This window comes from Parus major, chromosome 24 (assembly GCF_001522545.3).
Source record: "Parus major isolate Abel chromosome 24, Parus_major1.1, whole genome shotgun sequence".
NCBI lineage: Eukaryota > Metazoa > Chordata > Aves > Passeriformes > Paridae > Parus > Parus major.
Genome location: NC_031792.1, coordinates 1622625 through 1637949, shown reverse-complemented (window position 1 = coordinate 1637949; position 15325 = coordinate 1622625). Strand labels below are relative to the sequence as shown.

Genomic DNA, 15325 nt, shown 5'->3' with positions numbered 1-15325 from the left:
GCACCTCCCGCGGGGACACGGCGGAGCTACGGACCGCGGGCTCGGAGCGGAGCCAGCCCCGGCCGCTGGCCTGGGGGCTTCTCCCGCTCCATCCTGCTGGGAAGGGCAGGAGAACGCCTCCGAGGCCGCGGGGGGGATGGCCGAGGATGTCACCCGCGGGGTGTCACCGCCAGGATGCCACCCCAAAGGTGCCACCTCCAGGATGGCACCCCCGGGATGGTGGCATCGCTGCCGGGGTGGCACCCCCGGGATGGTGGCATTGCTGCCGGGGTGGCACCCCAAGGATGCTCCGGTGCTGCTCCAGCAGCACTTTCTGCTCCCAGGGAAGGGTCAGACCTTGTGCTGTGCCTGCCGTCATGCTCTGGATATTTAAGGGTTCCTGACCTGGGCAATGCTGGGTTATCTGTTTCAGCAGAGGAACTTGTGTGTGTGTGTGTGTGTGCGCTGAATTCTTCAGCACAGCATCCTGCAAGTTCACCAAATCCAACCATTTTTAGCCTCTTTGTTTAACCGCCCCCGTGTATTACCCGGTGATTATTGTTAATACCTGGTGCTTTACCTAAAACAGAAATGATTGTCAGTCTGCCTAGTCGTGTTCACTTTAAAGAAAAAAAAGAAAAAAGAAAAAAAAGCCAACAGAAAGGAGGTATCTGATGAGAGTAATGGCTCTGAAGGATCAGCTTCCTCTTCGGTGTTGTTTTAGGTAGTTTTAGTTGCTACACCTAGAGGTGAGCTTTTTGTAAGCCTCTCTTCTGGTCGCTTTCATTGTTGACTGAAGAAGAGGTTCCTGCTCTGCTCTGTACCTGCCAAAAGTCATTAAAATACTGCCCGAAGTGCAGACTGCACAGGCCCGCAGTTATTCACCACCGTGGGCTTGTGTGGGAAAATCATTCCTTACAGGAACGGGAAAATGCCCTGAAATCTGGAGCTCAGTTAGGGAGAGCAAACCCCTGGTGCTGACAGGGCTCTGGCCACGCTGTGATTGATGAGCTTTGCATCCCAGAGACTGAAAGAAAGTTCTCCTCTTGCTTTATTTCTCAAGTTCATAATAAACTCGATTCTTTTTGAGCTCTTCCTTGCTCTTGCTGAAGAGCCAAGCAGTGCCAATGTTCCCTTTCCAAGTTTGGTGCCATGTGCCAGAATTGCAAATGCTCCACTTGAAGATACTCGGTTGTCATTCGCTCTTCAGCCCTCATTCCTTTGGCAGGCTTTGTGATGGAGATGAAAACTTTAATCTTCGTTTTTATTGTCGTTTTAGTAAGCGTGTTTGTTCAGCATTGTTCGAAATAACAAAGGTTACAGAAAACACAGAGCTTAAAAGCTCCCTGATTCCTGGATGATTCTTTCATCTGTGTCCTGAGGAATTGCTGAATTCTGTTAGGCTTGATATTTTTATAATTTTCTTTTTAGCCAGCTTCTCTGTCCAGCCTGCAGCCTTTTTATTTTCTGTGGGATTTTTACAGCAAATTTGCCTGTGCTGGAGGTTTTTTGTCAAGGTCTTTGATTTTTTGAGTCAGCTCTGACTTCTGCAGTGGGAGATGCAAGAGTGTTTTTCTGGAAATGAATTGCTGAGTTGATTGCTGGAAGTACTTACACAATCTTTAAGGAAGGGGAACCCTGTTAAGATCACTTCTGGTGATGTCAGAGGAAATTAATTCCAGCCAAATACTCTTTGGAATAAGCACTTCCAGTTTGGAGCAGCTCACCTGATTGTTGGATCCCTGAACACACCAAGTGTAAATCCTGCTGGTTAATGACTCCACACTGAAGGGTTTTCATATTTCAAGTTTGTTCTAAACCATTGCTTAAGTTCCAGTGGAAGAATATTCAGATTTTAGGTCCTGGAAAAGCTGTGCTGGTGCACCCTCAGGTCTGTGCTACAGGAGGATGCTGTGATGCTGCTGGGATTTGCTCAAAAAACATATTTTAAAAGGAATCCTTGTCAAAGTTTCTCCTGAATCTCCTGATCTGAACCCTTTATGTTCAGAACCTGTTTGTTGTTGGGCTTTTCTAGCACTGGCATTTGGAAATTGTGTTTTATATAATTTTGACCTTTAAAAATACTTGATTTTTTTTTTTTTAAACACATCTCTGCCTAGCCAATAACCATCAAATTAAAAAAAGAAGAAGATGGGCTCTTATTACTCGGAGTTCAGCACTTATGGATTGTGTACAATCCATCCTTTTTCTAGAAAGACTACAAAGATAAGAAGATAAAATTGTTGCCATTAATTGTGTGCCTGCAAACAAAGTCAGAACTTGAATTAATGCAGCCCTGAAATTCTAACCAACCAAACAGAAGTGTGAAAGTTGGGAAAAACGGGGGGATTAATAAAGATATGTAGGGCTAGAGGTGCTGCCTGACCCCTTTTTGCTGCCAGTCCACCCAGGGGAGGCTGAAGCCAACTTTACTTGGCTTGTTTGGGTGTTTGGTGCCATTTGAGTGAAAGCCACGTGGCTTTTTCCTGCCACACTCCTTTCTTTATCCAAATCCTGTGATCCCAGGGCAGCTCCTGCTAATGAGGCGTGGAAATGAGCAGAGATTTTCCTGGGGAGGAGGAGAGGAGAGAACAGAAATAATTGGAAGCGTCAAGCTGGAGAAGATGGAGATTTGCTTCCTGTGGAATAGGATGGGGATGTAATAAGGAAAAGGTTTGGAGTTGGTGGGAAATAAGGAAAAGGTTTGGGATGGATGAAGGTGCTGCTTGGAAAAAGCAGGGAATTTAGGAATCCACCCCTGAAACCCTTAATTAAACCCCTCTAAGGATTAATCCCCTGCTGAGGAACTCTGCTGGCTGCTCCCCAGGTGAAAATAAAACCTGGATGTCCCTGTGGATCCCAGATGTGCTTTCACCTGGCTGCTGTTACAGGGAATTTGTATTTTTCTCTGGAAAAAAAAACGATGGAAAATAACCCTCCAGCCCCTGATTTGATCTGTGGCACCAGTTCAGGTGTGCTCAGGTATTTGCAAAGTGAGTAACTCCAGCAGAGACAGCAGCTCCCTGTGCTACACAACAAAACACCAAGTTTTTCCAGACTGCAGGAAGCTCTATTTGTTAATTTTAATGCACTTTATCTATTTTAAGAATGCACTGGATGAACAATGAATTTCTGTAACCTGCAGGGACAAAGCTCTGTTTGAATGTGAACTTGTAGTGGGAGGTTGTGTTGTGGTTTTGGTTTTGGTGTTTGCTTTTTGCCTTTGTTTTTCCTTTTGAGAATTAAATGAATAAAAGAAAAACAATGAAAAAGGACAGTTGGAGTGGCTGAGGAGCAGAACTTTCATCTTTTCTCGACAAGCTTTTCATCCTCACTCCTTGGCAGCTGCAATTCCCAAATGTCAGGGGAGGATTGAGCAAACTCCCGTTCCCTGGGCCTTGAGTGGAAGAGGGAAGGAAACTTGTGCAGTTCCTTGTGTTTTTAAATGAGAAGAAACCACGAAAGCTGCAAAAATATCTTGGAATGTAACTCCTTAAGCAGCAAAAACTGGTGACAGGGCGAGATCAGGGAAGGCAGAGGATTCCCTTTTGGTTTTCCTTGTCAGATGAAGGATGTGCTGACATTTTATATTGAAATTTGGGATTTTTTTTTTTTTCTTTTTGTTGTTGTTTGCTTCGAGCTGTTGCCAGTAGTTGCTGGCAGGCTGCATGTTTAGGAACAAAACACACTTTTCAGATAGGAAACTGCTCCGTGGCTTGAAGGAGCTTCTCCACCTCTAAGAATTACATCCCTTTTCCTGTCATCAAGACACAGCTGAGCTCATGGACAAAAAGGAGCTGCTGAATTCCCCGTTCCTCCTCACATCCTTGCGAAGACTTTGCTGGATTTTAAGCATTTTCAAGTGGTTCTTCTCTAAAATCTTCCCTGGTCCTGGCAAGATGAAGATGCAGAATGAACTGAGGTATTTAATCTGCATTTGAGTGGAGGAGCAGAGGTGGCAGCTGCTGCCTCTCCTGTAGTTTTTACATTTTATGGACACATTTCATGCACACTTGAAGTTGTGCAAGGCTTGCAAAGAGCAAGGGGCTTTTTCCTTCGAGTAGGTTTTTATTTTCTGCGCTCAACAGCAACTTTTTAATAGCCCCAAAAACTCCACATCGTAAGACAAAAGCATGGTTTGATGTAATGCAGTGAGGTTTGTGAGCTAAAAAATCTATTTAAACTGGAAAAGCAGCTCGTTCTCCATTAGTTTGCAGCTCAAGATATTCTTGATTAGTGGTGGAGCTGTGCTCAGAACTGTCCCTGTGGTTACAGCATAAATGGTGCAGCTCATTAGTCATTATTTGCATCTTTATTATCAAGTTTTATACTTGAAATAAAGTGTAAGTTCCATAGAAGGAACAGGAATAAAAGGAGGAGGTAACAAATAGGAGAAGAGGCAGGTGATCCAGGTTGGATTTTCATTATTTAGAGCAGTCTCTTCATCATTTAAAACACAGAAACTTCCAAAAAATGACCTGGAATTTTTCAGGTTTTGCCACCTTGAGCATCACGGTTCCCTTCTGCTTCTCAGCTCTGTGTTTTGAAGAAAAAAGGCTGTGGAATAACTCAGGATTATTGCTGGAAATTCTGAACCTCTTTTGATTGTTTTTAATGGCTGTATATATCAGAGTTACTATAATTTTGTATGGTTTATATTGATAAAACTGTTTTGCTCAAAATTTTGGATGTTTAAAAAAAAAGTCCCACACCTCTCTTTTGGGAAAATAAAACAAAAAACCAAAAAACAACTTTTTGTTTGTTTTGGATAACTCGGCTCTGTGAAAGCACATCCTGCACCTTCAAAACAACCCCAAATTTGCACAAATTTTACAATTTATTCACCCACAACAGAATCTCAATTTCCTGGGAGTTGGGGAAAGACAAGGGACTTTTAAAGAAGGGAAAATCAGAGCGAACCAAAGTCAATAAATAGTTAATTTTGAATTCAGGTGGGCCCATAATCAGTGTTGGAGCAGATAATGAGGTTCACCTCCCGTGGATTTCTGTCTCCTGTGCAGCAGCTCTCCCATGTTCAATAGTTTGTGAAATTCTGTTATAATTGGGAGCATTTGTGGGGCTTACATTGTTTGCTCCTTTTTCAGCATTACTAAAGTGACATTCAGGGTGAATAAACACCATTTATACATTCAGAGCTCTTCAGCATTTTTACTCTTTTTGCATGTTCAGGGGCTGTATTTTCACTTTCTTCTTGGTTTCAATTTTAAACCTCTTCTGTTGGAGCTTTTGAGTCCCCTCAGCGTCTGTAGTTACCTTCCCTCTGCATTTTATTGGCTGAAAACAAGGTCAGCAGGGCCAGGGTGCGTTTTGTGAACTAATTGAGATGTGTTTCCAAGGTTTGACTGATAAATTTATCTGCAGAGTTTTTTTTTCTCTGAAGGGATGAGCTGCAGATACCCTTTTATAACAGCACATGAATTAATTAAACACGTCACAGCTGCAGCTACACGGATCCTCTTGTGTTTGCATTATTTGTGTGGAGCCAACAGCTTTTCTCTTAAAATATCATTTCGTGGGACTCAGATTTGTCACCTTGACTCCAGAAATGGGCACCATTGAGATTTTTAGGAAGATTTTGGTCATTGCAAATTGCTGATTGAAGAGCACTGGCCTCCCTCACCTGTTCAGCGTCTTCCATTCCATGGAAAACCTGTTTTTTCTCATGGAAAACCTGGTTTTTCTCATGGAAAACCTGTTTTTTCTCACATGTTGATGTGGGTGAGAGTCGTGCAGCCCCTTAGAGGGACCCCTGACACTTTCAGTGCTGCCCTGCTGTATTTTTCAGCCTGGAATTTGTATTTCAGAACTCCCCTGAAAGCCTCCAGTTACCTGGGGCTGCGTTGTTCCCTTTCTAATGAGGGTGAACTCACGAGGAGCACGTTGGGGGGAGGTTTTTAAACCTCATTTTTGCTGTTGGTCTGCAGGTGGCAATAAAAATCATTGACAAATCTCAGCTGGATGCTGTGAATCTGGAGAAGATCTACAGGGAGGTGCAGATAATGAAGATGCTCGACCACCCACACATCATAAAACTCTACCAGGTAGGCTTAGAGGGGCTTTCCTCCCTTTTTCCCCCCCTTTTTATCCCTCTCTTAGTTCTGTTAAATAAAGATGAAGATCCCAGTTAAGACCAGTTCAGCTTTAAATTAATTTTATGTAAAAGAAACTGGCACTTGGTCTTTAAAATATTGATGTGCCAGGTAGAGATGGAGCTTGAGGAGTTAAATTTGCAGCTGCCTTGATGATATCTCCCCCAAGTTCCTTTCTGAATGAATGACACCACACAAAAGTGGCAGAGGATGTTTAAATGAAGTCTGAAGGATCAGCAAGATCACCTGAAGGAAGAGTGATGGTTGTGTAGTGCTCACTCCTTCAGTGACTGGGTAAAAATGCATTTGATAAATGAGTTTATTTTTCAGATAGCCTCCAAATTGTCTCCCTGGTTTTGCTTTGATTTGTGAGCAGGCTCTTGGGACTTTCAGGCCTTTATTTAATAAATAAAATGCAAAATCAAATTCACAAAGGTGGTGCCCACGGACAGGTTCAGCTCATGCTGAATTGTTCCTCTGAGGTTATTGAAATAAACCCAAAACACGTTGAATTTGTTGTGCTGAAGTCTGAGATGACTTTCTGAAGTGGAGGATTGCTCACTCTCAGTGAAACCTTTGATTATTTTGTTTGCACACTTTGGAAGATTGCGGCAACTCGTGCGAGGCAGAACTTTAGGAGGGAACCAGATAAATAAGGATCTTTTTGGGTGTTTGTTGGCTTTTTTTGCTCTTCCCCCAAGGCCTCACATGTGATTTGTGCATCCACAGGTGATGGAGACCAAAAGCATGCTGTACCTCGTGACAGAATTTGCCAAAAACGGGGAGATTTTCGGTAAGCAGGCAAATATTTCCATGTTCAACTTGCTAATGCACTCCTGGTCTCTGTGTAAAGAAGGATCTTTAGGGGCTGTTATTAGAGATTTATTATTTCTGTGCACTTGCAGAGTTAAAAAACCTTTTAGTTTGAAACTGGATTTCCTCTGTTTCACTTGGTTTCCACTGCCTCTTGTCCTTTTGCTGGGGGGAGCCCAGCTTTGTCTTGGGACAAAAATCCTGCTCCTTTGGCTGTGCATGTAAAATCACTTCTGCCTTCTATTCTCTCCTAATAACATGGAAAAAAAAACCCCAAAACCTGCTGTAAGAGGGTGCCACCAGGCTGAGATAAATACAAAAAAATTTATCAGGCAGAGGTGGCTTGATAAATTTTAGTGCCCCCATCCCAATCCCTGTTTGCACTCTGGTTAATGTCCAAGCCGTGGTGCTCCAGGAGGGAGAGGGGGTGATCCCAGAATAAATGACCTGTTCTGAGCACACTGAAGGGTTTGGAATCTTTAAATAAGTCCTGACAGGCCAGAGCCATAAAAGCAAACGACAGCTTGGCTTCATTAACTTGTTTGCTGCATTGCTAACAAATGATGGATTAACAGCTCAGAGAGCTGGCTGGTGCTCAGGGGTAATTTAGTTTGTGCCTTTGATATCTGACTTCACCTTGATATCATATGATTTGTCAGTCACTCTGTGCCTGAATGATATTTAGCTTGCAAATATTATGATCTCCCCTTACTGCCAGGCTTTTGTTTGTTCTCGTGCTTTGCCAAGTGAAACCAGCTGAGAGTGTGTGAGGTGGGGTGGGAGCAGCTCCCAGAGATCGGCTTTGACCACAGAGAAAACTTTAAATGAAAATATTGCCAAAGTTACAAAGCCCCTGAATGATATCTGAATCAGAAAGCCCCTAAAACACAGGCTAAGAAAGCCTCCTCAATGGTATTTGAATTAAAAATCCCTTAAAGCACAGGTTAACAAAGCCCTCTAAATGATATTTTAATCAAACCCCCCCCTAAAACACAAGGCCAACAAAGCCCCCATAATATTTGAATTAAAAATCCCCTAAAACCCAGGCTAACAAAGCCAGGTTTGGAGCTGTGTTGGGCAAGATGCTGCTGCTGCTGGGATCACTGCTGTTACACAACTGGGTGAGAAGATAAGATTAATCACTGGCTAGAAAATCTATATGTATTTGCTGCTCCTTGGCCATTAACTGCATCCTTTGTGGGATGCCAAAGGCAGTCCTGAGCCCATCCCAGCAGCTGATTCCCTGATTTTGTTCTCCTGGAGAAAAGCTCTGGAATTGGCTGTGGAAGCTGCTCCTGTCAAGGCTCACACAGCTGCTGCTCCCCTTGTTTTTGTTCCTGAGGATAAATGGAAGTTTTTGGTTTCAGGGCTGACATTGGGTTTTACAGTGTAATCAAATATGGAAACAAAATGTTCTCTCTGCCTGTGACGCAGTGGAGGGAGAGGTCAGGATGGGCACCTTTGGGGTGCTTGTTTTATTTCCAGAAATTAAAAGAAAAAATACTTCCAGCCACCACACAGCCACTGCTGAGGCTTCAGAGGGAGAAGTGGGATGTGAAGCTTAGAGGAATTAAAGCTTGAAGCATCCAGGATGGTGAAGCAAATTATTCCAAATATTCCCCATGAATATTTGGAATAATTTGAATTGTTGTGAAAATATTGGCCAGGTAGCTGTAGAGGAAGGAGCAGAGAAGTTTCCTCTTTTTTCCTGATTTTTTTGGAGGGTTGAATGGGAGAACAACAAGCTGGAAACTTCTTTGAGTTCCCTTGTGCTAATTATTTGGGAGAAATTAAATTTCAGTGGTGTTGCTTGCTGCCCAGTCCATTTAAACCTGAATTGTTTAATTTGTTCTGATTGGAGTTCCAGGCTGTGAAATACTGGTCAGGTAAAGGAAGGAGCAGAGAAAAATTTCCTCATTTCTTTCCATTTTTTCGAAGAGTTGAGTGGGAGAACAATGAGCTGAAAACTGCTTTGAGTTCCTTTGTGCTAATTATTGGGAGGAAATCATTGAGTTTCAAGTTTGTTGCCTGAGTCCATTTAAACCTGATTTGCTTGATTTCTGCTGCTTTTATTTCCAAGATCACCAAGAGTTCTGTTATGAAAATATTGTGCAAATATTGACCAGGTAGCTATAAAAGAAGCACCAGAGAAAAATTTCCTTATTTTTTCCTGTTTTTTTTTGATGTGTTGGCTGGGAGAAGAAGCTGGAAGCTGATTTGGGTTCCTTTGTGCTAATTATTGGTGAGAAATCACTGAGTTTCAGGATTGTTACTTGCTGTCCAACCTGATTTAAAGCTTTTGGTAGAGTTCTGCTGCTTTTATTTCTGTTATGAAATGACCAGGTAGCTACAAAAGACCCAGAGAAAAATTTCCTTATTTTTTGACTTTAACTTCTTTTTTACTCCATTTTTTCAGAGGGTTGTCTGGTAGATTAAGCAGCTGGAAACCTTTCTGGGGGGAAATCATGAAATCAGTGCTGTCCAAAATGATCTAAAGGAGATTTTCTTGATTTGTGGTGATTTTGTTTCCCAGATTACCTGGCCAGCCATGGGCGCCTGAGCGAGCCCGAGGCTCGGCGCAAGTTCTGGCAGATCCTGTCGGCAGTGGAATATTGCCACGGCAGGAAAATCGTGCACAGGGACCTCAAGGCTGAGAACCTCCTGCTGGACAACAACATGAACATCAAAATAGCAGGTAAAACTTATTTTTATGTGGTTTTTTTTTGTTTAATAAAACCCCTCTCAGGAAATTCGCTCGCGCCACCCGAGATTCCTTTGTGAGATTCTTTCTTTTCCAAGTTTTTTCATGGTGGGTGTCAAAGTCCATCCAAATTTCCAATATTAACTTCCAGAAAAAGAAAGAAATTGGAGTTATTGACATTTTTTTTTGTGGGTGTCTTTAAAGCTGCCAGATGTTCAGGTTAAAACAGAGTTAATCAAACAACTCCTTTCAACATTAAAAAAAATCCCCTCAAAATGGAAGCTTATTGATTTTTTTTTTCCTTTTTGCATGCATGATTTCACTTTAATTATAAATTTAGACACAGCAGATGTTGCTAGCAATAGAAATCATTTTCATTACAATTCCACGGATCCTTCCATGCTGACTTTAGCCCAGAGAGGCTGGAAATGGGTAAAATAAAGAATATCTTGATTTGGGAGACCTCAGTCTTCAATAACAGGGGAGCAGGAAGGGGAGTGAAGGAAGGAGAGGGAATTTCCCTTTCTCAGGCTGAGAAAATTGAAATGATAAAACATTTCTGATCATTCCTGGATTATTTTACCTTTTCATTTCCCTCCTGGTATTTCTGGGGTGGTGAAGGGGTTTTGTTCCCCAGGTTGGGGGTGTTTCTTCTTTTCTCGTTTCTGATTTCATACTTGAATTCACCTCCAGCAGCTCCTGGCACTCAGAGCACCTGGAGAATCATGGCTGAGAGATAATTTATTCACCAGGCCAGTTGATACTGAAAAAATCCTAAATACAGTCTGGGGTCTGCCAGTCACCCCCTTGCTCTGAGGAGCTGAGCTGAAAGAAGGGAATTTCTTGCTGTTGTTCATCTGTGCTTTCTTTCCTGCCCTCACTGCCACATTTTTGCCCCCTGGTCCCTCTCCACATCCGTGTGCAGCTCTGCAGCTCAGCCTGGCAGAGTTTTCCAGAGCTCCTCGGGGGTCTCAGCTCCTGCATCCAGAGGTTTTCCTGCCCTGGGTGCAAATCCCCTGAGAGAAGCTCACAGTCCCCTCCCTCCGGAGCATCTCAGGAGAGCCATGAGCTGCTCTGTCACCGGGAATTTCAGCGCTGGAGCTCTCCAGGGACTCCAGTAAAGGCTCTGAAAATGGGAGTGAGGAGATTCCATAATCTGCTGCTGCCTCTGCCCTGTCTCAGCTGCTCTCCTGCTCCACTTCTCCAGTGCAGAAAGTTAATTACAGGTGGGCTGGGTGCAAATGAACCCATTAAATGGTTCTCCCGTGGATCTCAGGCTTTATCAGGCTGGTAAGAGCTTCACCAGCCTGGCTGATGAAGGAGCTGGAGGAAAGTTCAGGCTGCTGGAGACTTTGTAGTGATTTGTGCCGAGTCAGTTGTTGGGTTTTTTTCAGTGTAAAGGAGATGGATGACGAACTCCAGAGTTTATCTGGGATTTTTTCAGTTATCTGGTTCTGTGCAGATCCCTGGGAACAGCCTCTTCCAGTCGTTCATCTTCTTCATGGCTCATTTATCAGGCTGGGGAAGGACAGAGGCAGCCAGGATCCCAGCTCTGATAACTGGGATTTTCCTCTGATTTCAGTAGAAATTGAAAAGAACCGCACAAGAACTGATGAATTATTTTGATAAAGCTCTTCCTAACTTCCAGTGGGCCTCTTGGTTCATACTGCTGCTTCCAAGGCTTTTATTGAAGCTTTTTACTCTTCAAGAGTTCAACAGTTTTTAGTCAAATACTGAAACATGCACAAAGTTACCTCTGAGGTTTCCACCTTTGATGCTTGAGGCTGGACTGAAATCCAACAGTTTTGTGTTAATATTGCTCTAAAAGGATGGGGACAGGCAGAATTCAAAGGATTTTTTCTCTCTCACTGACCAGACAACAAACAGAGGATGAGTAAAGAACTCGAAGTGAGAGATTTGATAGATTTATTTTCTAGAAGATATGAGGTGGCTGGGAGCAAAGCCCTCAAACTTTAGTGTAAGTAGGAAAACTGAAGGTGTTAATGAGATAAAATGTCATTGAGAAGGGGGAAGGTGAGGAATCCCATGCCGGGTTTAACGTGGAATTTGAGCTTAGCACTAGCAAGGCAAACCTCCCTGGTTCTTCCCAAAGTCAAGCAGCTGGATTGGCCACGTCTCCTTTGGATTTGCTGCTTTTTCAGGGCATCTTTTGAGCTCATTTCAGCTCCCTGTGCTCTCCCTGAGAGCGTTCCGAGAGTTCTTTGCTGTGCAGCCAGATATCCGCGCAGTGAAACCCAAACCCAGCTTGGAATCCAAACCCAGCTCCTCTTTTTTGTGTCCTCCAGCCCCAGATTCGGGTGCCTGCAGCATCCTGACGTTTGCAGCAGCCCAGGTAGGCAGAGACTGTTATTTTGAAGGAGGCTGGAGCTGCTGCTGGACAGGGAAATGTGCATTGACGTCAGGAGAGGCTGCTCAGCACTCAGCCCCTGAAGTGGGTCAGGTTTGTTGCTGCCACGCTCTTACCTTGCCTTTATCAGCACCTCTGTGCCCATTATCTCCCAGGCTCACATTTCTCCTCCAACAAAAGCTCCCTGTGGCTCTCTGCAAGCCGGGCAGATTGAGTTCTGCTCGTAATTTTAGGAGAATGGATTAATTATAGCTGCGGAGCTCCTTCTTGGAGGGTGCTGGAGGTAGAAATGAGAGGCTCTGCCGTCCTGCTGGATGCTCAGCAGAAGTTGCAGCAGCTCTGGCAGGGAGCTGCCGTTTCTCAGATTGCAAATGGGGCTGAAATCTCAGTCTGTTTCCATTTTTAACGGGAAAACAGATTCCATTGCCGTGATGTGCGCTCAAAAAAATTATACCTTCGAAATTCAAGATTATTCTAAAGGGGGTAATGGGATTGAGAAACCAAATACCACAACTGTGGAGAGCCAATATTTGCAGATTGCACAAACACAGAGTTTATTCAACTGAGCACAATGCTGCAAATGATGGCCTCTTTTTTTGGGTTTTTTTTTTTGTGTTTTGTTTTTTTTAACGTGCAGATTCAGGGAAATGTTAAGAAGATCACTCCATTATATAATCCCAGTCCTTTGGTAATGAGCCCAATTTCGGTCCTTTTAGAACACTCTGGCTGGCATGTGTTTGTTTGGGGTTTTTTTAGAGGGCTGGCACATTTTTCCCTGGAACATCAGTGATGTTTCCTCTGGAATGAGACATTTTTGGGTTAAAAATGCCCACTTTGGGTCCAGAATGGCTGTGGCAGATCAGCAGTGGTAAAAGAGGAGCAAGGTGCAAGGGGGGAGAAGGAGAGACTCACGATTGCTTTGTGCTTAACAGAATCCTGGCCACTCCAAAAAAGTGGGGCAACTCAACTGACAGCACAGTAATTAAAAATTGAGGAAGCCCCATGGACCAAACACTCAGGATCCTGACTAAATCCTCTTTTTTTTTTTTACCTTTGAAAGGGTTTTCATGGATGCTCTCCATGCTGGAGTGCTTACAAATTGTTTCCCAGCCATTTGTGTGGGAAGAATAATGGGAACAGAAAGGGGTGACCACAAGAAGTTGTGTACCCTAACAAATAGTGCTGATCTCCCCCAGCCAGGGAATTATTCTGTCCGACAACAGAACAGAATTGGATTTTTTAAAGCTAAGAGCCAGTTGCTGACACACAGAGCACTGGTTTTAATGGGTATATTACATGAAAAAACCCAGTGCCAATCAGGTGTCTGGCAGTGCTTTGTGCAGGAATTCAGAAGTGAAGGATTCTGGTGTTTCATCCGTCATAAAGAGGGAAGAAATTGAAGTTTTAGAAGTGCAGGCCTAAGGCTGAACGGGGAAATCATTTTCCAGGTGTAGCAGACAAGAAATTCCCACTCGCTGTGGCTCAGCCTCCTTGGCTGCTCCTTCTGGTAGCAATTCACAGCCTCTCATTCATGAATTTGCCTAATAAAGCTCAATCGTCTGTGCTGTCACAAGACCATCAGAGCCAGCCAAGAGCTGCTCTTCCACCCAGTTAAGCACTGCAAGTTCTGCAGTTCTCTTGCTCAGAGAGGCCAGGAGCAGCTCCAGGATGTCCTTGCTCCCAAACTTCTTCTGGTGCCCAGAAATAAAACTCTGAAATTGATCATCTAAAGATAATAATAGCATAAACCTGAGGCTTCTCTTATATTGGCTCTGTTCTTTTTTGCTGCTCAGGTTTCTTCATGTTTCTTTTTGGTGGTTTCTTCAAAGAGGTAACTTTAAATCCCAGTCTGGACAGGCAAAGAATTTCACCTTTTTTTTAGGATTTGAAAGCCTTGTGCTCCCAAGCAGGTCACGCTTTCTTTATTAGCTGTGCTTACAAATAAATGTTCTTGTACTTGTGAATCTGATACAAAGATTTATGAGGGTGGCACCCGAGTGAGAGCTGCAGTTCAGAGATAAAAACCTGATGTTTATCTGCAGCACTGTGAGGATGTTGAAAACCTGACAAATCCGAGATAAGTGAGGGGAGAAATCAGATTTAAAACGACACCTACACGGAGTGGCAGAATGCTTCTGTGGAGAGGAGAAACAGCTCCGTGTCTCCCAAAGCATTGTCACGGTTGCCAAGCCAATTCTGTGTGAAGAAAAGTCTTCTCAAAGAGAATAATGATTAAAAAAAAGAAAAATTCACAACAGCAGTCTGGCTGTGATGGGGAAAAAGGGAAAAGGTGACATGGTGATGGGGGGATTTGGGGGAGATTCTGTGGTTCTCCCTGTGTTATTCCAGCTGAAGGTGTTGCAGAAGTGCGGGAGGGTGAGAGGAGGGGCAGCAGGGATGTTCCATCCTGTTCCATCCCGTGGTTCCTGGGGAGGTTTGGAATCTGAGCCGGCCTTGGCCGCTGGCAGCCCTGGGCTCGGTGACGTCCCTGGGCCCCGGTGGCGTCACCGTCCCTGCCCGTCAGGGCTCGGCTGGGACCTGACCTTCACAGCAGCCCTGGCGGCCAGCCCAGCTGGGAGCAGCCAGGGATCAACCCTTTGATGGTGCCCAGGTCCCAAAAGTTCATCCACGGGGTATCGGGTGTGCCGACCCTGATCCCGCTGGGACATCGGGGGTTCCGCACGTACCGGGGATTGTGGGGAGGGTGAGATGTTCGTTCTCGCCTCCAAAATCCTGTGCGCTCCTGGTGTTCCCAAAACTGCTTCATTTTGAGTGATCTTGCAGGTAGAATTCCTTTAAAGGGCTGCTGGAGTTCCTGCTGGGAAAGCAGCCCCCGTTCCTTCCCCACAGAGCTCGGTGTCAGCAGGCAGCTGCAGCTCTGCTGCTCCAAACCAGCTCCAGGCTGACTTTTTTCCGAGGCTTTGTTAAATCTCTCTCTGTTTGTCTGACTCTGAGGGCTCTCTCGTGGTTTTCTGCCTCCTCTGAGCAGCACAGGCAACACAAACGGGGTGAACGGGGTGGTTCAGCAGAGCCTGTGGTAACCACAGCGTTTATCAGCTCTGCTATCTGCTGGTCAGCATTCCCGACATCCCTGGGAGCTTTCAGGGCCGGATCAACAGCCTGAGCCCTGTTTGTCACCTCTGTCACTGCATCCCTGGGGTCATCCAGGGCTGGATCACCCTGAGCCCTGTTTGTCACCTCACTGCATCCCTGGGGACATCCAGGGCTGGATCACCCCGAGCCCTGTTTGTCACCTCTGTCACTGCATCCCTGGGGACATCCGTGGCTGGATCACCCCGAGCCCTGTTTGTCACCTCACAGCATCCCTGGGGACATCCAGGGCTGGATCACCCC

At 44.6% G+C, this 15325-nt stretch overlaps 1 protein-coding gene across 1 annotated transcript in view; it reads left to right on the top strand.

Annotated features, from left to right (window-relative positions):
* Positions 1–5777: 5777 nt before the first annotated feature.
* SIK2 (salt inducible kinase 2) overlaps positions 5778–15325 on the top strand; it is a 25572-nt gene continuing 16024 nt past the window's right edge. Inside the window, exons 1-3 of the mRNA XM_015649638.1 lie at positions 5778–6041; positions 6819–6882; positions 9436–9597. Coding sequence (XP_015505124.1) covers positions 6000–6041; positions 6819–6882; positions 9436–9597 — 268 coding nt within the window. The 5' untranslated portion in view covers positions 5778–5999. The remainder of the gene's footprint in view (positions 6042–6818; positions 6883–9435; positions 9598–15325) is intronic.